This window comes from Cebus imitator, unplaced genomic scaffold (assembly GCF_001604975.1).
Source record: "Cebus imitator isolate Cc_AM_T3 unplaced genomic scaffold, Cebus_imitator-1.0 Scaffold606, whole genome shotgun sequence".
NCBI lineage: Eukaryota > Metazoa > Chordata > Mammalia > Primates > Cebidae > Cebus > Cebus imitator.
The window spans coordinates 308,038-332,979 of NW_016107921.1; the positions used below are offsets into that span (position 1 = coordinate 308,038).

The 24,942-nt window shown below is 38.7% G+C and overlaps 1 protein-coding gene across 5 annotated transcripts in view; it reads right to left on the minus strand.

Moving 5' to 3' along the window:
- The window catches only part of NPNT (nephronectin), a 77,145-nt gene extending 56,875 nt beyond the window's left edge, over positions 1-20,270 (minus strand). For 2 of the 5 annotated variants that reach the window (XM_017516838.2, XM_017516834.2), the window contains exons 1-3: positions 19,978-20,136; positions 17,726-17,826; positions 2,086-2,136 (exon numbers count right to left, since the gene is read on the minus strand). In XM_017516838.2, the coding sequence (XP_017372327.1) occupies positions 2,086-2,136; positions 17,726-17,826; positions 19,978-20,048 (223 nt within the window). In that variant the 5' untranslated portion in view covers positions 20,049-20,136. Of the gene's footprint in view, positions 1-2,085; positions 2,137-17,725; positions 17,827-19,977 lie in introns of all 5 variants that reach the window. The other 3 variants (XM_017516836.2, XM_017516837.2, XM_017516835.2) reach the window with 3 other exon arrangements.
- Positions 20,271-24,942: the final 4,672 nt, after the last annotated feature.

A 24,942-nucleotide genomic window follows, 5' to 3' on the forward strand; every position in this document is an offset into this window, starting at 1 on the left:
TGCCTGTAATACCAGCTGTGTTACATAACACAGTCTTACTCTGTTGCCCAAGCTGTGAGATATATATATATATATATATATATATATATATATATATATATATGTTGAATGAATGTATTAACTGAATACCACTGAGTCCATGAAGTCTTCCTCGATCCTCCTCAGCAGGAAACGATTCTTTCCCTGAACTCCCTCAAATCTTTATCCCTAGCTTTTTCTATTTAAGAATCATAGAGGAATAAGAGCCAATGAGCTTACTAAATTGAGGTGATTGAAAGTAAGGGTCCCTGTTTTATTCACCTTTGTATCTTCCCAGCACCTAACTTAGCTCCTTACCTCTAGTAAGCTTTCAAATAATTATCAGATAAATCACAGTAACCTTAAATGCTAACGTTCCATAATTCAGTTCCATCTCCCTTCAGTTCATTTTCCAGGTGCAAACACGGTTAGGTAACCAAAACTGTTCCACTCGGAAGTTTATGGGTGGATATTATTAGAGAAATAGAAAAAAAAAAAAGGTTCAGAACCACAGACAACTATCCCATGAAAGTTTTTTTTATAAATGAGTAACTGCAGAAATGTTCTACTTCCAATTGATTATTTCCAAAAGATGATTATGGTAAACAAAATGCATTTGAAAACGTGCTATACCATCTATTCTACGATGGATCCTAGTAGAACTCAGATCAGAGTTTTCCATTTGTTTTCTATATATTGAGCACATACTAATAATAGCAAACATCCATCAAGAACTGTGGAAGGCACCCTACTTATAGCCAGTAAGAATTTTGCAAAGTTAGATTTAAAGATTACAATACTGCTGCTCAAAACAGTTAAAATGTCTAGTTTCTCAGCGGTGATAAGTCATAGGAACAGTTCCTGAACCCAGATATCAGTGACTAAGTGCATATTCTACTCTTTCCTTGGGATTTTCTCCCTAATGTAAGCCATAGCTCTACTAGTCAACCCTATACTGCTAGTAACTATAAAATACATATGCTTTAAGTCTCCCTGAATGAAGACATTTCTGAACTTTAATTTCTAGTACTATCAATTTTGTTCCCAAATATTTTTTATTAAATTCTGCCTTAAAAACAATTTTCATGACGTGATAGTTTCTTCAATCAGTTTAAAGAACATTGTCAGCCCAGGCGTGGTGGCTCATGCCTGTAATCCCAGTACTTTGGGAGGCCGAGGCCAGCAGATCATCTGAGGTCAGGGGTTCAAGACCAGTCTGGCCAACATGGCGAAACCCTGTCTCTACTAAAAATAAAAAGTTAGTCTGGTGTGGTGGAAGGCGCCTGTAATCCCAGATACTCAGGAGCCTGAGGCAGGAGAATCGCTTGAGCCATCTCAGTCATCAGTGAGCTGAGACGGCTCCAGTGCACTCCAGCTTGGGCAACACAGCAAGACTCTGTCTCAAACAAACACAAACTAACAAACAAAAAGAACATTGTCTTCTTAGCACCAATTCCATTAAACATTATAATTCTACATTTGCACCAAAGATTTCCACTAAAGTGTCATAGGGTTATAAGTGACATTATTTACTGCCAAAAATATCTTAAACAAAGAACACTTGATGTACCTAAAACAAGAGCATAAATACCTATAAGTGATGTAATAGCCGTTTATATATTTCATACAATAAAAATATTTCTTACCTGAATTTTTCCATGGAGAATTAATGAATATGAAATACAATTCCCTCAGGTTAATGATAGACTGATGTTAGTAATTTCATTTGGTGGACTTTGGTTTTATATTTGCTTCTTTAATTATTAAAAACATAAACTGTCCATTAGGTTAGAATGGAGGTGAATTTATTAGATTCATAAAACAGAAGAAAGGAATTATCAACTGAAAAGGAAAAGTTTAATGTAATAACCGAATTAAAATTAACTTACTATAATTCTATAATTGTCTATGAAATAAGTACATCTCTAAGAAATATAGTTTTCCTAAAAAGATGCAACTCAAAAACACAACTAATGTTTTGTTTATAGCTTCATAGAATTATTTAGAAGATATGCCTTTCAAGACATAGATTAGCCAAAATTATTTCAAGAAATATGTTCATCTAACCTTTGAGCTGGCACCTTATCCTGGCTATTCTCTGCCTTAAGACGTAGAAAGCTGCAAAACAAATGTCCAAAAAAAGAAATTCCAGATCTTTTCTCTGTAAGGAGGCTGGGCTTGGGTATTTATCAACTTGTTACATTCCCGGAGACTTACACATATTCAACTTTCAGTGCTTTTCTGAAACAAAAAAAAAAATCTAGGACATGTTTAAAATAGTAATATTTTAGTCACCATTTTGCTATCAGAAAAACATTTCATAACAAAAATATTAACCAATAATTGAAGTTATGCTATTCTTCTAGTCCAAATTCTAAATTAAAATATTTCAGACCTTCTGTGATGCTGTATTTTCAGATCCAATTTTTCATTTCCAGAATATTAATTTCTGATTCCTAGAGACAGTATCCTTTTATTTAAATGGGAATTGGAAAACACATCTGAAAAAATTTAAACTTTTGATCAATTAGTAAGAAAGGCTAATAGTCTTAAAATTGATATATCTTTACTTACCTGTTTCTTACATACTGTATGTTCCCTTCTCTCTTCAACTTTGGGGAGGAAATATAATTTATTTTTCTTCCCTTCCACAGCATTTTCTTCTTGCATGGCTGCTTTGGTTGTCAATAGCAACAAGAATTACCATGAAAGCACAGCCATTTCACTTGAAGATACATAAATAATCCAGTTTGATGAAAGTAAAGGGAAGAAACTTGAAATGGTACTAATAATGGTCAGTATTTGATCAACCTAGAGATTGTCAAAGAAAAGGGATGATTTTATTCTTCTCTTCTAAATTAATGCCTTTAAAGCATTAAATATTCACTTTAACCTACAATTGTATATTTATTTGTATAATTGGTAAATTTAAAATTAGGTGAATGGGGCCTTCTTTCGGGTAATATAAGAAGAAAAAATTCTAAGTCCAATTTGATTTAACTGAAGCAATAATTTAACTATTGATCCAGAATGATTGCTCTGCATTTTTAAAGACACTAATTACATTTGCTTGTTAGATTTTTTTTTTTATATTAGTTAGGTTTCTACTGTTAATTTGAAGAGAACTCACCATATTTTGATGTTGACACATTCCTTAAATAGAATAATAAAATATATCAGGTACAATCTAAGCAAACAGCTGAAATCAAAGTGTAAATAGCAAATTACATTCTGGATCACACATGTTATGGCTATGGTTATATATGACAAAGAAATAATATAAAAGGATACCGTTTCTTTAATACTTTAATTGCCAATTTTGAATCATCAAATTTATCAGGAAAAATACTTTAAATTATTGTAAGCAAAGGGAAAACAACTTAATAAAGAATAGCAAACATCATTATGCTCTAACTAGTTGTATTAGTACCAAAAAGCCAGTTTTGTATAGCTTATTTTATTCTTGTAGTATCTTAAGGTTGGGTCATATTTTTCCTACGTAATATAAATTAGTCTTGAAATACATAGATTTAGTAAGTTTTAGGGTATTAATATATACCTGACTTTAAGATAAAATTTTAGCCAATGTCCTATATTTTTAATTTGCATTTTAAAACTACACAAAACTGCATTTTATGTCAAAGCATATTAAATCTGGAATAGATTACTTCTAGAAAGATTTGGGGATCTATTTTCTACTGAAAGATAAGGAAAATTTTATATGCAACTATCACAATAAATTTTATTCAAGTTGCCAGAAATAAATGCCCTACATGCATTTTTTTTTTTTTTTTGCAGTATAAACCCCATCAAGAGATGCACTAAACTAGGATTCATTCATAGCACATAATATTGAAAAATCTGTCTCATTTTCTCTTGACAATCTGTTGCTCTACGGCCATCATCATAAAATGGCCACAGCAGTAAATACAAGCAACATTCAGCAAAGCTACTCAGTTAGCTTAGAACGCTAGAGCTCTCTCTGACAACTTGCCTAAGAACCCTTGCTTCAGGTCATCTGAAGATTCTTTACTATATGTGGTTGGAATTAATAAGCACTCTGATGATTTTATAAAATTGTGACTCATAAACCAGAGAAACTAAACTATTTCGGGATTATGTTTCTTGCTTGCTAAACACAGGTTTATGGGTTTGGAGCCAGTCCTAAACTTCGGACTGGGTTAGGAAACTGAAGTATAAAAAACCTTAAAGAACTGAGCCTTTAAAAAAAAATTCCAAAGGTATGCCCATCTTCTCATGCAAGTTTCATTTACTGTAAAGGATTATAAAATGTCTAAATATTAGGCCAAGCATAAACTTTGGAAACAAAATAATAAAATGCTACAGACTAAGACTGCTGATGCAGTTACCACATGTCTCAGACTGGAGGCATACAGCCCCTTAAGCAAGCAGCATGGCATGACACATGCACTTTGTTAAAGGTGATAAATGCCAGGTACATGCATAAAAGGGAAAGGACCTCCCTGACACAATACTTCTGCCTCCCAACCCTAATCATCAGCTAAAAAATGTAATAACTCCTTAATTTTCATGCTATATTTTTCGTTGTCAAAAACGCTGAGGTTAGCCTGCAAACTCTTCACAGATGACTACGTAACTTTGTACATTTATAACACCAACATCCAGTACAACAGATCCTATGGACAAGTTAAGTAGCATTTTGGATGATCCCAACTTTCAATACACTACTTTATAACTATTAAAGATATAAAAGAATTCGTCCAACCTCAACATGAGATTAAAGAACAGAACATTTAGCAAGTCTATACATTATTTCTTCATAATTTTATACTTTTCTCCTAAAAAGTAATTGTTTCAAAAATCACTTCTGCCTTAGTTAAGAAATAAAACCAGACATCATAATGTCTTAATTCTTGGCCATACATAGACACCAAGACACAATCTTTTAATTCTGCAGTGATTTTAAAACTCAACCCAAGAGACAAGAGACCCCGAAATCACCATTATCTATGTGAAACACCATAAAATATTTCTATAATCACGTAAACTTGGAATAATTTGTCCAATAGAAACTATTACCATAGTTAGTACATACAAGATCAACTCTAAACACCCAAATATACTAAAAAATACAACTAAGAATAAGCTGTGATTTGTGTTTTTCTATTATCAATAGCTTTGCTATTTGTTGGCATATAAATATTTGGCAGATAATTACCAAGTACCTACAAAATCTTAACACTAAAATAAAATAGGAGGCACCAAACGCTTTGGAACAATATTTTGGTGGGAAGTTTACATTTGGAAAGTCTGTCCATGGAGTTTGTTTCTGAAATTTCACAACATACACCTTTGACCATTTAGGGGCTTACTTTAGAAACTGAATTTGAGAACTTTGATTTATGAAAGTAAGGCTAAAGGTTTTTGAAAATCAACATGGTTTTTGGCAAAGTAAGCATAAATCCAAAATTCCTAATTGTGTTTTCCTTTTACATATATTACCACAAATGTAAACTGTGATGACATAGTTCCTAAAATTTCAGAGTAAGTCAGTAGCATCCACAAAGGCAACCCTAACCTTGTGATCTGATGATGTTACAGCAAAGTAATGCTAGTTCTGGAGAATTTATATTATTAATCTATAAAATAGTTAAAAAGATATTGATTAAATGAAGTGTTTGGTTTTAAAATTTTGTTAAATCTTAACTCAACATGCAAATCACCCTTGCAAAATCCTTAGTCTCAAATTTGCACTCCCCTGGCATCTAGTATCTACCAAAGCTAATATATGGCAGAAAATGAAGGCTCCTAATAAAATATAATCAGAAAAAAACCTCTTTGCTCTCCAAAACAACTACTATATTCTAAAGCTAAGAAATCATTTTGATTATTCATATCTTTTTTCCTCCCGTCAGAGTTAAGAATAACTAGTTGATTTAAAAGTATTTCAGCAGGCTAAGTTTAAAGTAAAATTATTCCAAAAATTTATAAAATAATATGGAATGAAAAACTATTTTGCCACACATCATAATACTTTATCACGTCTAGTCTGTAATATACTCCCTCATTCTGGCTTTATTAGAAACTTTATTAGGAATTCTAAATTCTATTATGGCCATAATTGTTTAATTATGTATCAGTAGTAATTATGTAATAAAATCAGAAAACATAAAAAGAAGTCAGTGAATTAAAATAAAAAATTATTTGTATTTGATGTCATTTAACTGAATTCTTTACCTTATAAGAAACCAATTTTTAAATAACTGGTATATTTTACACCCAATTTGTCCTGGCAGGTTCCCAGGGATGCACTGTCAATAACATTAGGGCTATGCTACTAGTATTTTTCTATGGTTGTAGAAGGTGATGAATACAATTTGAATTTTTTTCAAGCCAAATTATCTTGACTAAATCTTTGAGGACTGATCATTTGTTTGTTCCCATGAAGACACAGAAAACCTTGGCCCTGACAATGCTAACTTTCTCAGCTCCCCACATGGTGATATAGGGTGACAATTCAGATAGGTAGATTCTTGGTTGATGCCAGTCTCTGCAGAAAAGGCAATTGAAAACCTCTTTGCTCCTCCCAAGGGGATACGACCATTACTGGATTGCTACCCTCTCAGAATATGCATTAAGCCATCTTTTTAAAATCACTATTTCCTTTTTTTGAGAAAGAAAAAAAATCCTGGAGTACTAGGAGAAAGAAATACGAGGAGCACATGTGTATCAGGATCTCAGGTTCTATTGCCGAGGGCTTCAAGAGCACATGAGAATCAGCCCTTCCGTACACCTCAGTGAAAAGATGACTTAGGTTTGGGTATGGGATGTTGATATGCAGAGTATTTCTTACAGACTCTGCTTTGAGTCTACTCAGATCTAAGCAACTTACCTAAATCAGTGCTTATAAATCCAGGTTAATTAAGAAAACAGTTAAGGTTACTTTGACTCCCCAGCACACCTACAGCAATCAGGAACTTTGGGGGAAATAAGAACTGGTGAGGGATTCTCTTGTTCCTGGGTTCACTGGTCCATATCCATGTATCAACATCAGTAGGGTAAATGATTCCTGGAAGCAATGTTCTTGCCTTTCCTTCTTATTCCAAGCCATAATTGGCATGGAAATGAATAAGTATATAGCAAAATGGTGATGCATTGATATATTTCTATCCAATGGATATAGAATTGATATTTAAAAATCTCCCACTAATTTCTTTGCAGACCCTCCTTACACTGGGGTCTAGGGGGCACCTATCCATGCTCTATTCACAATGTCTTTGGATATCAAATCCATCAGTTGATTACTCATCCTCAAAATATATAGGCTTAAAAAAGAAAGAAAAAATGAACTGGCCTTTAATCTGTTAAATAATACAGCAAACTTTAGAACACTGTTAGTGATCCTAACCTGAAGCTATCTTGTCTAACCTGGAGCTGTCCATCCAAAGCCTTATACAGTTCACCCATCACAGCTAGATATTCTGGGCTGGATCCAGCTGAACTGTCAGAAAGCTATGTGCATAGATAATGCTTCTTAAGCTATGTATAGAACAGCTTTCTGTGAACTGTACTTTTAGAGCAAGGGTCTCATCTTATGTTGAAGAATCTTCTATGAAAAGCTTTTCAAAAACCACCACTGGCTTCATGATAGGAATGTTGCTGTGGGTCCTTCCACTCCATCGTTCATTCCCACTCTGTAAAGGGACACATGAAAGTCTTCCTTCAGAAATACATGCAGGAAAACCATAATTTCTTCCAAATAACTGGTTTGCTTTTCCCCTAACAGACAACACAAATTAAATCAGAAATAACATCTTTTACCTTTGGCTACCAGAAGCTAATAGCCAAATTGCAGGACATATTTAGGATCCTATGGCTTACATATCGTCATTTAAAAAATTCTCCTCCTAATCTTTTTATTTTACTCCGTTTTCCTCCAAGTAGCCCTTGTTAATTCTATTTCCTTGTTTTATTGTATGAATTCCTAGAAGCTACTTTATATACTTTCCCAAACAAAATAGGGCATAAACAAATAGAAATAGAGAAATCAATTTAATTTATATTTTAAGGTACCTTCCAAGGAATCAAAAATAGAAGGTGCCTGAAAAGAAGGTTTCTACTTTGTAATATTAGCCATGATTTACTCTCCTTTACATTAATATTTAACTTAAGAAAATTTGTAACAATAAAATTAAAGCACTTCAATTATTATATTAATATAGAAATCAAATGTCTTTAGATATGTCCTCCATATCTAAAGGTGTAAAACAGTGATGAAGTTATATGCAGATACTGATTGCAGCATGTTATGTAAAAACAAAATACTGAAAATCACTCAAATGTACATAAATAGGGGATTGTTTAATTAATTATAGTACATTCATTCCTGTAATGGCATACTATATAGCTATTTAAAAGAATGAGTGAGGGCCAGGCGCGGTGGCTCAAGCCTGTAATCCCAGCACTTTGGGAGGCCGAGGCGGGTGGATCACGAGGTCAAGAGATCGAGACCATTCTGGTCAACATGGTGAAACCCCGTCTCTACTAAAAATACAAAAAATAAGCTGGGCATGGTGGTGTGTGCCTGTAATCCCAGCTACTCAGGAGGCTGAGGCGGGAGAATTGCCTGAACCCAGGAGGCGGAGGTTGCAGTGAGCCGAGATCGCGCCATTGCACTCCAGCCTGGGTAACAAGAGTGAAACTCCGTCTCAAAAATAAATAAATAAATAAAAGAATGAGTGAGGTTTAAATAAACTGATAAGGACTGCTTTCCAAAATGTAGTGTTACATAAAAAAAAAGTCAAGATACAGAATCGTTTGTACTTCATGACATCATTTATGAAAAAGGGAAATTTTGAAGAAGTTAAGAAATCTCTACAAGGATCAATAGGAAACGGTGGTAGCCTGTTGGGAGTTGGAACTAGGTGTCAGGAAAACAGGAAAGTTAGAAATACTTACCTTTACTGCCATCTTGCTCTTAGTCTGTGTCTTTTGATTTTTCACTTAAGCATGCATTTCTTATTTTTTTAAAAGGAGACAACTGAAGTATATGATTGGGATAAGGATTAAAATAACTAATGGAAAATATATGCCTCTATGGTTTTAAGGACACTACAAAAAGTACTTTGGTACAAAAATGTCTTAATATTTCCTCAAAATCTTTTTATTGTAAAAGGTGTCCCCAAAATGGTATTCAGATCTCAGAATTCTACATATTCCTCCTTAATATGTCGTGGGTCTAGGGAAAAAAAAGCCCACACTATATACAAAGGTATAAAAATTATGGCTAACGGCTGGTGTGGTGTCTCATGTCTGTAATTCCAGCACTTTGGGAGGCCAAGGTGGGCAGATTACCTGAAGTCAGGAACTCGAGACCACCTGAGCCAACGTGGTGAAACACTGACTCTACCAAAAATACAAAAATTAGCTAGGTGATGCACACTTGTAATCCCAGCTACTCGAGAGGCTGAGGCAGAACTGCTTGAACCCAGGAGGCGGAGGTTGCAGTGAGCCAAGGTCCCACCACTGCACTCCAGCCTGGGAAATAGAATGAGACTTTGTCTCAAAGAAAATTTAAAAAATTATGGCTAACCTAATAAAAGATCAATGAATTAAGCAATTCCTAAAGGAATGTGTGAGTCTTTCTCACAAGTAAATGACAGGCAAGAAGCCAGTGGGAGACCCTGGCAAATGGACACATCTCACTCCATTCTCCTAGCTTCAGCCCATTGCCTCTGGTCTAATGGGAAACAGATGATACATGGGAGCAAACGGACATTCACTGAGTTGTCAGAAAGATTTCTTGGGAAAGAAAAGGGATCAGAGGATCCTAAAAATCAAAAAAAGGCCAGACTCTGGATATGGGATTGCTGGCGCACTGGGGTCAGCATTGCCATTCAGTCCTTCCCCTTAAACTACTTTTTCTACTGAGTAAGAAGCCATTGGGCATTGATCAAAATTACGAAGGTGCCTGCCATTTGACCACATATAAAAATTTATTCCTCAGAAACACCAGGAACATGCAAAACAACATTTTTAACATATGTTCAAAGTTATTTTAAATTGCTTGTGTTAGCAAAGGATTAGAATCAATATAAATGTTCATCAGTAAGAGACTTGCTAATAAATTACAGTGTAGCCAAACAAGGGAATGCTAAGTCCATAAAAAAGTAAGGAGGCGGCCAGGCAAGATGGCTCATGCTTATAGTCCTAGCACTTTGGGAGGCCGAGATGGGTAGATCAGTTGAGCTCAGAGCTTAAGACCAGCCTGAGCAAGATGGCAAAACCTGGTCTCTACAAAAATTACAAAAAATATCCAGGTATTGTAGCTCACACCAGTGGTCCCAGCTTCTTGGGAGACTGAGGTGGGAGGATGGCTGGAGCCCAGGAGGTAGAGCTGCAGTGGGCTGAGATTACGACGCTGAACTCCAACCTAGGTAACAGAGCAAGACCCTCTCTCCAAAAAAAAAAAAAAAAAAAAAAAAGGTAAGGAGGCGCTATAGAAAACCTTTCAACTTGTACAGTTAAGAAAAAGCAGCAGCATACAAAGCAGTGCATACAGTATGCTTTCATTTGGACAAAACAAGTAGGTGGTAGGGGAGAGATCTATTGTAATTAACCCATAAGTATGTAAAATATTCTTAAAAGTATACCAAAAACTGATCAAGCTTGTTGCTCTGAGGAGGGATATTTGAGGAAATGAATACATTTTCTCTTACAAAATAAATATTGTCCAAAGTTTGGTGGAAAAATTTAAAACACTGCACAAAATCAATAGGAAAGGGGAAAGAGTATCTACATGTGGCAGTGGAGGGCAATGATGAGGGTTAGGCCATCAGAACCCCTCTCCCCTGCCCTTCCAGCTCCCCCGTGATGAAGGCCCATCCCCGTGATGGATATCCTCCCTTACCCACTGAAAGACACTGTGTAGAATCACTAAGCATTACTAATAATCATCTGTAAAGCATGCAGTGGATTCGACGAACTCAAAATTCATAAAACATGAATTCTATAGATAAAAAGCAACAAAAAGAAATGCTGGAAGTTACACTTGTTACAGGAGGCGAGGGAGAAGCCACCTACATTTTTGAAAGCTTATCAAAAATTTCCACAAAGCAAACATAGTGTTGTTTCTGGCACCAGAAGTGCCTTCTTGGTCCCACTGTATGTGCGTGTACAGCTTTAAGCAGCATATCCCTGTGGCAGGTATTTGAGGACAGATCTAGTTGCTGAACTGGTAGAGATGAGAGTGCTTCCCTTTAGTTGGCCTGGCCTTCTAGCTTAAGAAGTACTAAAATTTCTAATCCATAAAGGTTAAGACCTGCCCAGATTAAGCTTATGAAGGGATCTCAGGAAATTAGTAGATCTTAATAGTAGTAAATAAACATCAGTTCTAATTGGTGAAAAGAATAAAAGAACAAAGCAATTTCTCTGAAAGTTAACTTTGAAAACTACACATACTAACAAGTTACCTGTTTGAAAAGGTCAAGATTCTTCAACTCTGATCTTACTCTGGAATCTGCATTCTAAGACCACTTGAAGTTACCCAAAGTGCATGGTGTTCTTAAACAACCTTTCAAGAAAGTGGCAGTTAAAAAATCTAAATCAAAAACCTCACTCCTAAGGATTTGCGGATTCAAGTTTAGTGTTAAAAGTAAACATTATCCACTGCCTTGCTTTTATTCCTACCTACAAACAAAACAAAACAAAACAAAAAAACCCAGATTCTGCATTCTCACCTCAAAATTAGGAGAGGAAGCTAATAAGGACGATGAAGTGTACTCTGCTCCATTAAGCTGGCCCCAGAAGTCTGCTAGCAATCTTCAACACAGATGTAAACAGAACAATCCCCACCCCTTTTGAGAGTCCCTGTTACTTCTTCGATGCATACAGGTATAAAAATTGCTCTAGTTGCTGATCTCCAATAGAAAGACATTACTAGCATAACCTCTCTGTGGAGAGAACACTATATGTGGCCTTAGAACAAATTCTAACATGTCTAATTTTCTCTTGATTATTTTAAAGAGAGTACTCAAAATCCAAATAATCAAAGAAAGATATAATTTATATAATTTTGTGATTATGGACAGGAAGTTAATGACCAATATAGAGAGCAAAAATTAATAAATCATGTTCTATTTGTAAGACCAAGCATCTGAACCCAGATGGGAGTAAGAAATGAAACATGAAATTTAAATATTTTGTTTATGAAATCAAAATAATCTGCTCTAATAGCCTTTTCATTTGAAATGCAGAAAGAAATAATTCAACACTTTTTTCATCATTTCCAATATCCATGATCATTAGCCAGTAATATATATTATCCAACCAAAATTATTTGACAACTCCAAAATGCCTTCAGAATGAATTATTATATCTTGGTCCCTATGTTTCACTAACCTGTAAGTTTATCTGAAGCTGATAAGAAAACATTTTCACTTTACATAGAAGAGGCATCAGGAAATGAGGTTCAGAGCTAACTAAGCAATGTCAAGCTGTAGGTGTAGGTTTTACATCTTTCCAAAATCTCCAGCAGAAACATAAGAAAACATCTGAATTTTCCCTGTTCTTAAGGATAAATGATACAAAACCATCCTAATTCACATCATTTCCTTCAGAAACCACAAGTTGGTCACTGACAGCCAAAGAACTCAGAAACTGAATAGTTTTGTTATAACTTGGAACTGGTTGTATTTTGAGTTTTTCTTCACACTTCTATAAAGTGCTTTCCACAAAAATGTTATTGTCATAAGTCACATATACAGTCAAATCTCCAAGTAAACACAAAGATAATCATACAGGAATATAATATTTAGATCCTCCATATTTTTTTCTACATTAAGGAAGTTTTCAGATGCTGGTTAGAGCTTCAACATACCTGGGAAATATGCTTGTGTAATAAGAATATTGTAGCTGAGAAAAGCTAGACAGCTATTGAGGAACAAAAACCAGGACTTGAACTCAGTTATCCTAAATTGTCTAGTGCCTTTGGTTAACAATTGTTTCCACAGCATGCACAGCTTTTAAAAATAAAATATACAACCCTGAAAAATATTTATTACAGAGGTCTCCACTTGGTAGAAGAAGAGAAGTAACAACATAATTAAAATAAAATATGCCATCAAGATGATAAAAAATTATAGAGCAAGAACCACACGTTTTGTGACACACACGTTTTCTGAGTGATTTAAGATGCTGTGTGCTGTAAATATGCAATCATCAGTGTGCGAACATATTAAAAAAATATTTTATCTAACAATAAACAGCCACGTCAATAGTCAATAAAGGCAAAGCCCATGAAAGTTAGAAAATCAAATGTTGAATTTTCAATATTCTCGAGATCTGCTGAAGAGTCAAGAACACCGCCAGGCCGGGTGGCTAACAGCTGTAATCCTAGCACTTTGGGAGGCTGAGGCAGGTGGACCACGAGGTCAACAGATCGAGACCATCCTGGCCAACATGGTGAAACCCTGTCTCTATCAAAAATGAAAAAATTAGCTAGGTGTGGTAGCCTGCGCCTGTAGTCTCAGCTGCTCAGGAGGCTGAGGGAGAATCACTTGAACTAGGGAGGCGGAGGTTGCAGTAAGCTGAGAGCACGCCACTGCACTCCAGCCTGGGCGACAGAGCAAGACTCAGTCTCAAAAAAAAAAAAAAAAAAAAAAAAGACAAAAAAAAAAAAAAAAAAAAAAAAAAAAAAAAAAAAAAAAAAAAGAGAGTCAAGAACACAAAACAAATAAATAAATAAATAAATATAAATGAAGCCGCCAAGGGTATGACCTACAAAAGAACTATGAAAAGACAACCTGAGCCTGGCATGGAATCCCAGCACTTAGGGAGGCCGAGGAGGGCGGATCACTTGTGGTCTGGAGCTTGAGACTAGCCTGGCCAACAGAGTGAAACCCTGTCTCTACTAAGAATACAAAAATTAGCTGGGAGTGGTGGTGGGGCGCCTATAATCCCAGCTACTTGGGGGTCTGAGGCAGGAGATTCGCTTGAACCCGAGGGGCGGAGGTTGCAGTGAGCCGACATCGCACCACTGCACTCCAGCCTGGGCGACAAGAGCGACACTCTGTCTCAAAACGAAAACGAACAAAAACAATTTGCTTATTTCTGGAACAAGTCATGTTTTCCCCAGCAGGCAGGAATGCTGGGATAGAATGTTGGGTGGTACAGGCAGGAAGCAGCAGGACAGTTTCTATGCCCATTTGAGTAGCATCTCTGATCCTTCCTTCCTCAGTCCTGGAAGGAAGTAAAGTCTTCCAGCTGTACGTGGCTCTGGTTAGACATAGTGAGCCAGAAGGAGAGGTTTACCAACTTTAGCATCCTGCAACATTAGTCAGTCTCTCCAAACAAGTCCATGGATAGGAAGATAGCAAGTGAAAATGAAGGGCAGCATGTTTTGTATAGATATTTGACTCACATGAATATTAAGTGAAACATCTCACAAATACTCAACAAAATAGAATAAACACTTGCCAAACAGTCAACGACTGAGGCGTATGATCTGATAAACAATATAATGAGGGTGCCACCTTTGCCTACCTATAAACACACCTTCTAGGGGATAAATTGGGACGATCTATGCAATAATGGGAACAGTTTCTTTTTGTTTTGTTGTGCTGTTTTGAAGGAAAATTCCAAAGTGAATCATTCAGAAAAGAAGAGAATCAGAGCACATTTGATGAGGAAGGGAGAATGTCCCTTCCTAATGGGAAAAAATTCCATGATTACCTAAAGGTCGAAAAGGCAAAAACATTTTTCACATTAAATTTCCTAGACGTTCTTTGGAATCTTTATAAAGAATCATATTAGATTGACTTGTTATGGAATAGCAAGGCATTTTACTTGAACAAATATAGTGTCAAAACTTTTAATTTCATAAATCCTTTCCCTAAAAAATAATCAGGAGTTTTCAGAAATATGTCATTCATCCTGACCAGCCTCTTTTCAGTTTGTTCTGCCCCTTTGAGCTGATTTCTCAGCCCCACATTCCTCTACCTGTTTATATCAAAACAAAGACAGGCAGAATTCTGAATTGACAAAAGAAATTTGGACCATCTAAGATGCTGGAAAAATAAAATAAACAGAAGGAAACATTCACCTTTGAACTAATTTTTACAACCTTGCCAACTTCAATGTTAATGGTAAAGAACCATTTGTGCCTTGTTAATTGAAAGAAATTTTATTTCATTGTAACATAGAGAACCTTGGAACTATTTTGATTTTGAAAGTATAAAAGTAAAAGTACATATATCATATCCCATCCCACAATTTTGTTTCAGTAGCAGAATTCCTTTATATTTCTTTAATTTTACCAAACACATATGTAACATTTACTCTGCATCAGGAAGAGCTTTAAGTACTTTACTAATTATAATGTATTTAAACCTCATTGTAGTCCTCTGAGGTATGTCCTGTTTTAGATTTATTTATTAGATGAGCAGAATAAAGCTTAGAGAGGCTGAATGACTTGCCCAAAGTCCCATAGCTAGTAAGAGGTATAACTGCAATTGAAACCAAAGCAATGTTGCTCCAGAGTTCATATTTTCCTCCTTCTGTTCTCTTTCCAACTTTCACCAAATCCAAAATAAACTGTCATTTGTATAAAATCATCTTACATATTTTTATAACATTACCATTTTAATAATTAATCCATGCCATCTTGCAGTTTCCTCAGATTCTTGAGAAATAACAAAATGGAAAGACAAATACACCAAAAACTATATTTGACCACTTTGCACTCTTTTGGAAATAAAGATGTGAATTGTTTTTTAAAATGGCATCTCATATCTGCCTGGAAAGCTACAGTGTAGAAAGTAAAACACTAGGAAATCTCTTGGATGTTTATAATACCACTGTTTGTAATACCCTGTTATTTTAAAAGATTTCTATACTCATTCAAATCCAGAATCACCAAGCTAGTGCATATTACAGAAAACGTAATTACATGGTACAGAAAAACAGAACAACTCTTAAAGGTGTTTTCTGGGAAATTCAATAGTCAAAGAACCTCTCCGGGTTTGGAGTTTTTTCTTTGGAATTCTTTTAGCACACCTGGCAGAGAGCAAGAGAGCATGTATGCCCCTAGGTCTTTGCCTTCAGGGAAGATACACTCCCATACCGCCCAGGGCATTCTGCCAATGCAGCCTTGTCCTAGGTGGGGCAGGGGGACTGTATTCACTTCAAGGCACTTCAACATTCCATTTAGAAGTTTCCTGCAGATTAAAGCAGCAAAGAAGGAGGAGACTATCTCCATTCCTGCAAAGTAACTACTCATTTTTCATTAAGGAGGGTTATGTGTGGGTATGTTGGGCCAAAAGAAGGGTCCCTTCTTCACATTTTGGCTATTAGAGTCTGTTGGTTCTCAAATTTCATGCCTGCAGCCTCCAGCCATGCAAATACTTCTGACATTGTAGAAGACTAAATTCCACCAGGCACCATTCTTCTTTTTGATCTTCTTCCCTTAAAACAATATTGAACCAGCCAGTGAGTGCACAGCAGCTTTGCCTACTTCTTTCATTTACTGGAAACTGGAGTTACCACCATCACCCTTTAACAGAATGCAATTGACCCACTGTGCAAAGGGTCTAGCCCAGTGGCTTGAACATAGCAGGTAGGCAAACATTCATTTGCTTCACCTTTCTATTCCCAATCAGAGACTGTGGCCTTTATGTGCAATTAGAGCCAACCTGTGATGTCACTGTTTCTCCTTCACAAAATCAAAGAGGACACTGTGAATTAAAATAGCAGAGGGAACTCCTAACACTCCTGAAATTAAATTTACCTGACTCCTCACACTAGCAACTCATCTTTAAGGCAGACTTCTCCATTGCCAGCTGTAGCCTTCGTAACTACCCCTTCTCTCTTCCTCTAAGTTCCTTCCTCATTAGCGATAAAATACATATCTCAGCATAGAATCCAACTTAGTTCCCATCATCTTACCAGAATTTTGCCCCCTTCCCCCCGCAAGCACTCTAAAGATGCTCTGGAAATGTACTTGATCATTTGAAGAATTATTTTTGGCAGTAGGAGTGAGATACAATTTTAAGATCAAGATAAAATGCTGGGGACAAATTTCCTAAATTTCTCAAACTCTTTTGATGTAGCTCTAAATTTTCCGATGAAAATATCCATTTGTGATCATAGAAAATGTGAAAATCAGTTTTCTGATTTGGTACTTATTACATGTGGTTGTTTACTAACAGAACTTACAAATAATGCTGTTTCAGAGGTTTTGTTTCATTATACTGGGTGGTCCATTTACAACACTGTCAATACAACCCCACTTCAAAAAAGGATTTACAAATGGGCCACTTTACACAACAGCTATGGTAAGGATTATATAAGTACTATAAGGTTCAGAGTTTATTTTGTGTAAATACAGTCTAGACTCATTATCTTACCCCCATCTCCGAGCCTGGAGCAAGGGAAAAAAAGGAGTAAACCTGGTGAGAAAACAGAAAGGAGCTGCAGATACTGGGGGTAAATGCTAAAAGAAACATTTAAGGTGGCTCTCTGTGAATGACAAAGCTGGACTGTAATACAAGTGGCTTAAGTTGAAAAGAAGCAGAAAAAGGAGTCTGGAGTATACCTGAAAATTCCCAAGTCAGACCTGCAAGGCCAAGCCGTGCTCAGTAATGAGTCCCCTAATATGTGGAGTGAAGCCATCAGCAAGGTGGAAAGACCCACCTCCAAGGGAACTGAAGTCCCCAGGCTTGATACTCACGCTGACACTGTCCCCAGGACTGGAGAGTCCAGCCCCAGCAGCAGGCAATCCTCCCACCATAACGACAGAGGCCAAGTGACGATGCTATTTGCCTGGGCCACCTACCAAACAGAGAGATTCAAAATAAATAAGGATATTTTTGAGATGAAAAGTAATTTCCTCTTTATTATTACTTTAGAAAAAATGCAAACCACACCCAACAATTGTCTACAAACTCCTTTATGCCTGCAGAAATTTAAGATTAAAACACCTTCAGAGAAATAGTTATGCTATGATCTAATGTCAAATTTCAGACAGTTAAATACCCCATCCCTCAACACACAAGGATAGGAGGAAAAAGGGGAGGGAAAGATGCTTTCTTAACCAGAAATAGCACCAGCTAACACCAACAATTCTCAAGGCTGCCACTCACAGGATAGTTTCTGAAGCTTGAAATAAAACAGATTCCTCAAAGATCCACACCTGTTACTGGGGGAAAAGTCAGAATTGACTGATTCACCATAAACTGAAAAGTATTAAATAAGAGATGTCAAAGCAGAAAAAAAAAATCTGCCTTATATAGAAGGTGGATGGGGAAGGAGCAGAGAGATTTCTCAAAAATCTCTTTTTGAGACATAACTGTGGCAGAAAGAAAAAAATGTACTAGAAAAAGTCTAAATAAAACTAAGGAGAGTTTAAAGTGTAAATGACATCTGAGGTGTCCTTGTGGTTTGAAACCTGCCCAGATCAACAATTCATAGTATTTTCCTCTCCAATGTAAATAATGCCTAAAGAAAGTATACAATTTCAGGATACAGATTTATCCACCCGATTGACACATTATTTGCTAAATTGTGTCTTTGTTTAGATTTACACTTAAATGACTTTTTTCTTCTGAGAGTATCAACATTTTAATTGGCTGTTTTAGACATCTTTTTAAAGTTATAAAAAGCTATATGCAATCATATCATATGCATGTCTTGTGATGGGTTTCTTGTTGAAAATATGTGTGCAAGAAATTCATAACATACCCAAATGTGGGCAAAGAATTGCTTTTAAAAATGAAAAGGTCTAGACTCTGGCTGCTATCCACGTATTCTTAAAGTCTCTTTATCTTTTCGATTCCCCCTTTCTTTTACCTGCCCTTTCTACCCCCAGGCCCAAAGTACAAAACAACCCCGAACTTTCTGTTTCCTCCGAGCAGGTAGTGAACAAGAAGCTGTGCTTTTTCTTGACGCTCCACTGGTTCCCCTCTCTTCGCCTCCGGGTACAAGAAAGCGAATCAATTGTGGAATTGATTCCTTCCAAGATTGCAGGTACAACAGGTGCGGCATCTTTAGGACTAAGCAGGGACCTACACGGAGGAGTGGGGGCAGGGGTCGCTGAAGGAAGGCGACCGGGCGGCGGTGTGCGCCAGAGTGAAACGGCTTCCCGCAGCAGCCATCTGCACGCGGGGCTAGCCTGGTCTGTAATTGCGCGGAGGAGAGGGGGACCGAGCACGCCCTCCCGCCAGACCCAGCGTCTTTCACACACCGGAGCGGCCCCGGCGCGGGGCAGGACCGGCTGAGTGACGGCGGAGACGCGGCCCGGGGTTGTAGGAACCTGTCACAGCACGCCGCCGTCAGGCTGGCCCGAGTCTGAGGAGCCGCGCGATGTATGCGCTCTCTCACACACACATCCACACATGCCTCACGCTCACACTCACGGAGCGCCCACACTCCTGTCCTCATTTTGAGCCTCCTTCCCTCAAGAAAACCAAATGGGGAGGCCCACAGGTCTCCCCCAGTAGCCCAGTCACTGGCTCGTACCCACCCTCGGTACGGGCGGCCCCGACAGCTCCGAGCAGAGCCCCGACCTCCCCCCGGCCGCCTGGAAGCTTCCTCACTGAAGAGCCGTCTAGATCAGGCGCGGGAGTTTCCCGGGTAAGGGATGTCCTGCACGTCGCCTCGGCGTAGGTGACTAAACCGCGCCCTCAGAGCTGAGATCCTGGGCTCCAGCCGCTCCTCTCCCCAGTCCTAATTCCCGAGGCGGGGCGAGCAGCCCTCAGGGGGCCGCGGCTGGGGTCCCAGACTCACAGGGGCACGCCCTCCCCGCCTCGGGCAGGTACTCCGGGCCGCTGGACCGCTCTCCGGGCGCCACGCTGTGCGGTGGCCCAACTTCTGGACTAGGGAAATGCCTCTCTGACCGCGTAATCCGCGGGGAGAAGGGACCCAAGACAGTGAGTGTGAAATTAGCGCGGGAAGGAGGAAAGGGCACCCCGGGGCCCAGCTCACCTCCCATCGAACTCGGCGGCCGCCTGCAGGTAGAGCGAGGACACGAGCACCAGCGCCAGGAGAAAATCCATGTTGGGCAGCGGGTCCCAGGGCGCGGCGCAGCGGCGCGCAGGGAACAGGTCGGGGTGTTGAGCGCCGAGGGGAGGCGCCCCGCTGAGAGTCTCGGGGAGGGGTGTTGGGGGAAACCCCCAGTCCTTGCCGCCCTGCTGCTGCTGCCACTCCCGGATGGCAGCGGCTTGGAGCGCGGCCGGAGCAGGACTGCTGAGAGGCTCCTGGAGCCCCCTCCGGCTCCCTCCCAGTTAGGGGAGGCGCTGCAGGGGGAGCTGTGCTGCCCGCGGGGAGGGGCGCTAGGGGTGGGCAGGGGGTGCGCGTGCGCCCGACTCGCCGCCCTCCCAGCCTGGGGCGAGGAGTGAGCGCGCTCGGCTCCTCCCCGGGGCCCAGCGGGGCAGGCAACTCAGGGGCAGGCAGTGGCTTTTGGGGGTCAGCCAAGCGGGGCGAGCCGCAGCCTGGGAGAAAAGTTGCAAACCCTCCTGGGAGAGGGAAAGCAGGGCTCCAAGTGGGAAAGGGAGAGTCAAGGAGGAAAGGAGCCCGAGGCGTAGGTACACGCTCCGCGGGTTCCGCCCAAACAGGTGGTGACTGCGGGGGCGAGCAGTAGCTTTCACCGGAGGGCGGAGAAGCCCTAAACCGGAGAGGTTTATGGGGCTGGAGCTGAGCAGCGTCTGCATTTGCTGAAACCACCGCACGACTTGGAAAAATTAGCAAAGGCAAACTCCGGGAGTTTGCTTTTCCCGCAGAGTTGGCAAAGGCATATTTTTTATTTTGTAACTAACCGAAAGAAATATTTGGCTCTCCAGTCGGGTTTTGAAGAAGAAATGAGCAGACTGTTTCTATCTCTGCCAGCTCAACTCCCGAGCACTTTTGGATGCGACTGCCCCACTAGGGACCAGTGCCCGCCGGAGAGGAAGGGCTGCTACTGCTTAGTAGTGTTGTGGTGCCTGATCTTGAGCGGATTACTTAGAAACCATTTTATGTAATCATTGTTCAGTTGTTGCAGAGTAAAAAGTGTTGTACTAAAGGACTGTGTTCAAATGAAAACACGATTATCCTAAAATGCACATGAGTCCAATCAAGTCACCGCTCTTCTCAAACCTCTTACCTCGAATGACAGCCTTGTGCACTGATGTGGCATCTCCCGTACCTCCAGTCCATGGCCTCTTGCCTTTCTTGCACGCTCCAGGCATGCCCCTGCCTTGGGGCCAGTTACTGGCTGTTTTCTCTATCTGGACCCAAGTATCTACATGGCTCACACCGTCACTTCCTTCCGTCTTTGTTCAAGTGTCACACCTCTTTGAGGAGGTCAATCATGACCATCCTATTTGAACCTGTAACTTGCCCTCTACAAATATCTACGTGGCCCATGGCCTCACTTCCTTCAGTCTTTGCTCAAATGTCAGACCTCTTCGAGGAGGACAGTCATGACCATCCTATTTGAACTTGCAACTTCCCCCCTTCTGATGCTTGTGGGCCTGCCCTACTTTGTCTTTCCTCCATACCACTCATCTTTTATTTTACTATATAACTTGCATATTTTTTGTTAGTATGTTTTCTTTCTGCTAGGATACAAGCTGTACAAAGGCAGGTATCTTTATTTATCACCTAGAACACTGCCTGGCACACAGTAGTTGCTTATAAACGTTTGTTCAATTCATTTGCTGCATTACAAACGTTTCCCCACTCATCTTTATTTTCTTTTTGAGGTTTCTACAACTTCAAATTTTTAATGGAAAGTTCTGTGGCAGGGTGACCTCACTATCCTGATGTCTCAGTGTGTGTAAAAACAGGAATTTTCTTCAAGGAAAGGAAAAATAATGGTTTCAACTTAAATGGCTCTTTGATTTCTAAGTTGTTTTCAGTTAGCAAAACAAGTTTCTATTTTAATCTCAGGAAAGATCTATGCCAATTCAGGCTTGGGACATTATTTTAGGCAAACAGCTTGGTGTCATCCGTTTCAGGTCCTTCTAATGAAGTCCAAAAATGTAGGAGTCAAAATATTTTTTCTGCAGAAATCAAATTTTTGTAAGTGTAGGCATGGTTCCAGGGTCCAGTGGCTGCTCCTTAGCTATTTTTGTTTGTTTGTTGGTTGGTTGGTTCCTGATTAGATTTATGAATAAACCTCACTGTAGCAATGAATGATTAGGGAGAAAGGGGCTAATACGCAGCTAAAAACTGGAGATCTGAGGAAAAGCGGAAGAGTGGTGGGTGAAAACAGGATAAATAACTGTAGGAAAAAGTGTAATGCCCTGTCTACATGCACCTTTCTTCAGTTTTCCACGTATTTGCTTTGGCCTAGAAAGCACTCCATTCCTCTTCCTTCTTCATTTGGACAATCTCCACTTACCCTGTGAGTTTAAGTTTAGCCGACACTCCCCCAGGAAGCCTTTTCTGACTTTTTGCTTGGCTGAGACTTGTGTTTTATATGCTTCTATGACACTTTACATTCTCTAGGGTAGCTCTTAATGCATTGTGTTATAATCGCCTCCCTACCACTCTGGGTCCCATGAGATGTTAACCAATAGGAGGCCCAAGGCAGTGCCTGTCTTGTCACTATATCCCTTATCCCCAGCACAATGCCTGGCACAAGGCTTAAGTTCTGCAAAGATTAAATAGATGGACTGGATTAAATTGAATTCTGCCTGGTGAACTTTAGCTTCTCCCTTGAGTAAACTGTAGCTAATTATATCAGTCTTTGTTGAATTATGGAATGAGGAGACTCTAAAGGACTTCCAAGGTCTAACTGGTTATTATGCTGAAACTATGACCACCAAAGATTGTTCCAAAAAAAGAGGCGGACTTGCCACGGGAGTGACATTTCATTATCTCAGTCTTAAAAATAAACGAACAAGAATGAGATCAAAACAGCTAGCTTTTAGCAATAACTCTGCTTTTTCAGGAGGACAAACGTTTGATTAGGCTTCTTACCAGGTAATGACACCTTGCCGGTAGTAATCCCAATTTTCTCGTGAACAAATAATTTTCTGTGACTGGCCACAACATGATACAGATAAATAGCAAAATAGAACCAAACAAACACAACTTCAAAACTTTAAAATTTAGATGCTCATAGTTTTTTTTTTTTTTTTTTTTTTTTTTTTTTTTTTTTTTTTTTTTTTTCCAGTAAATATATATTGAGGGCCTACAATGTATCAGCCATTTCTAGGTAGGTGCTAGGATTTCAGCTAAGAACAAGATGAAGTCCTGCCCTGAAAGGGTTTACATTCCAATGGGGGTGCAATACCAAAGGACTATGTAGAGAGGAAAAAGGAGTAAAGAGAGGTTAAAGGGAGATTACGGTTGTAGAAAATGATGGAGGTTTGATTGTAGATGGAGTGCTTTGTTCACCTCTGGGGAGGTAACATTTGAGCAGAGACTGAATGAAGTGAGGGAGAGAGCCGCATGAGGGTGTGGGATGGAGGCGATGTCCACGCAGAGGGTAGAGCAGTGTGTTTTCTTTATAAAGCTCTGAAATGACTTCTCATAGTTAGTGTCACACAAACTATTAAACTCTCCCCACATCCCATACACAGTGGTGGCACAGGCATAGGATGATTGCTTTTAAAAGCTGCTAATAAGAGAAAGAAACACATAGCTGCTTTTTGTTCTGGCAGTGCAGAAAGTGCCTTGATTAGACAGTTGGGCTACCCTGCTTCTCTTAGAGGAACTACCTTATTCATAATCTTCCATAGCCATTCAGAAGTGACTGTTAGAGCAAATGCCTTCCTAGTGTGCTGTATATAATTTATAACTCCTTTTCTGCTAGTAAAAATTTGAAGGCTTGACTATTGCTTTAAGGATCTAACGGATTCATGGTTTCTGTAGCAACTAGATTTCCTTAAAACTGTAATGGGTTTTCAGTCAGTTGCTTGTGTGACAAAGTCTTTTCTAGTCCTAGTTCTGAAGCCTGCTTTATTTCTTTGTGTCCATACTTTACTTTCTCATTTTAATGGAGGCCATCCTGAGGCTAGCTGAAATAATAGGGTTGTTTGGGAGGGTGATACCTTACTCTGATCCTTGGCATAAGGTTTGGATCCCTTTATTTGTATTAGTGTTTGGGTCATAAAAACCGCTGTCTTCTTCAACCCTGAAAGGCCCTAAATACTATACATTGGCAAACTGTGGTCCCTGAGCTATATCCTTTTATATAAATAGATGCTAAATATAGCCATGACAGTCCTGTGAGCCTGAAAGTTTACTTAAACCTAAGAAGCCCTCCTAAGGTTGCTACAGGCTCTATGATCAGCACTGCAGAATCCAGTTTAAAACAAAACAAAACAAAAACTCTATTCATAGAATAGAATATCTATGAATATTATATAGATATATTATCTATATAATATATCTCTATTTGAGATATATTTCCATCTCAAACAAAAAGCCAGAGTACTATATAATAGTGAAATATTGGGAGAATTCTTATTAACGTCAGGTGCAAGAAGAGGGTGCTGATATCACTATTTTTTATTTTGGACTATTCTGGAAATAATATTTGATGCAATTAGGCAAGGAAAATATATATAAATACTTGAAAGCAAGAAGTCAAGTTCTCATTATTTGAAAATGATATGATTACATAACTAGAGCAAATAGTCATTTGAAACCTATTGGAATAAATTAGAATATTCAATAAGCTACACAGTTATAAAAATTGGTAATTTAAATATCTAGAAATACACATCTATATGAAAAATTTAAAACCATGAAAAAATTACCAACTCAGAAGACTAACCTTCAAAATTTTATGTTGGCTTTCTCTTTACAAACCAAAAGCATTTGTTATAGTTTGGCTGTGCCCCCACCCAGATCTCATCTTGAATTGTAACTCTCACAGTTCCCACATGTCATGTGAGGAACCCCGTGGGAGGTGATTGAATTATGGGGGCAGGTCTTTCCTGCACTGTTCTTATGATA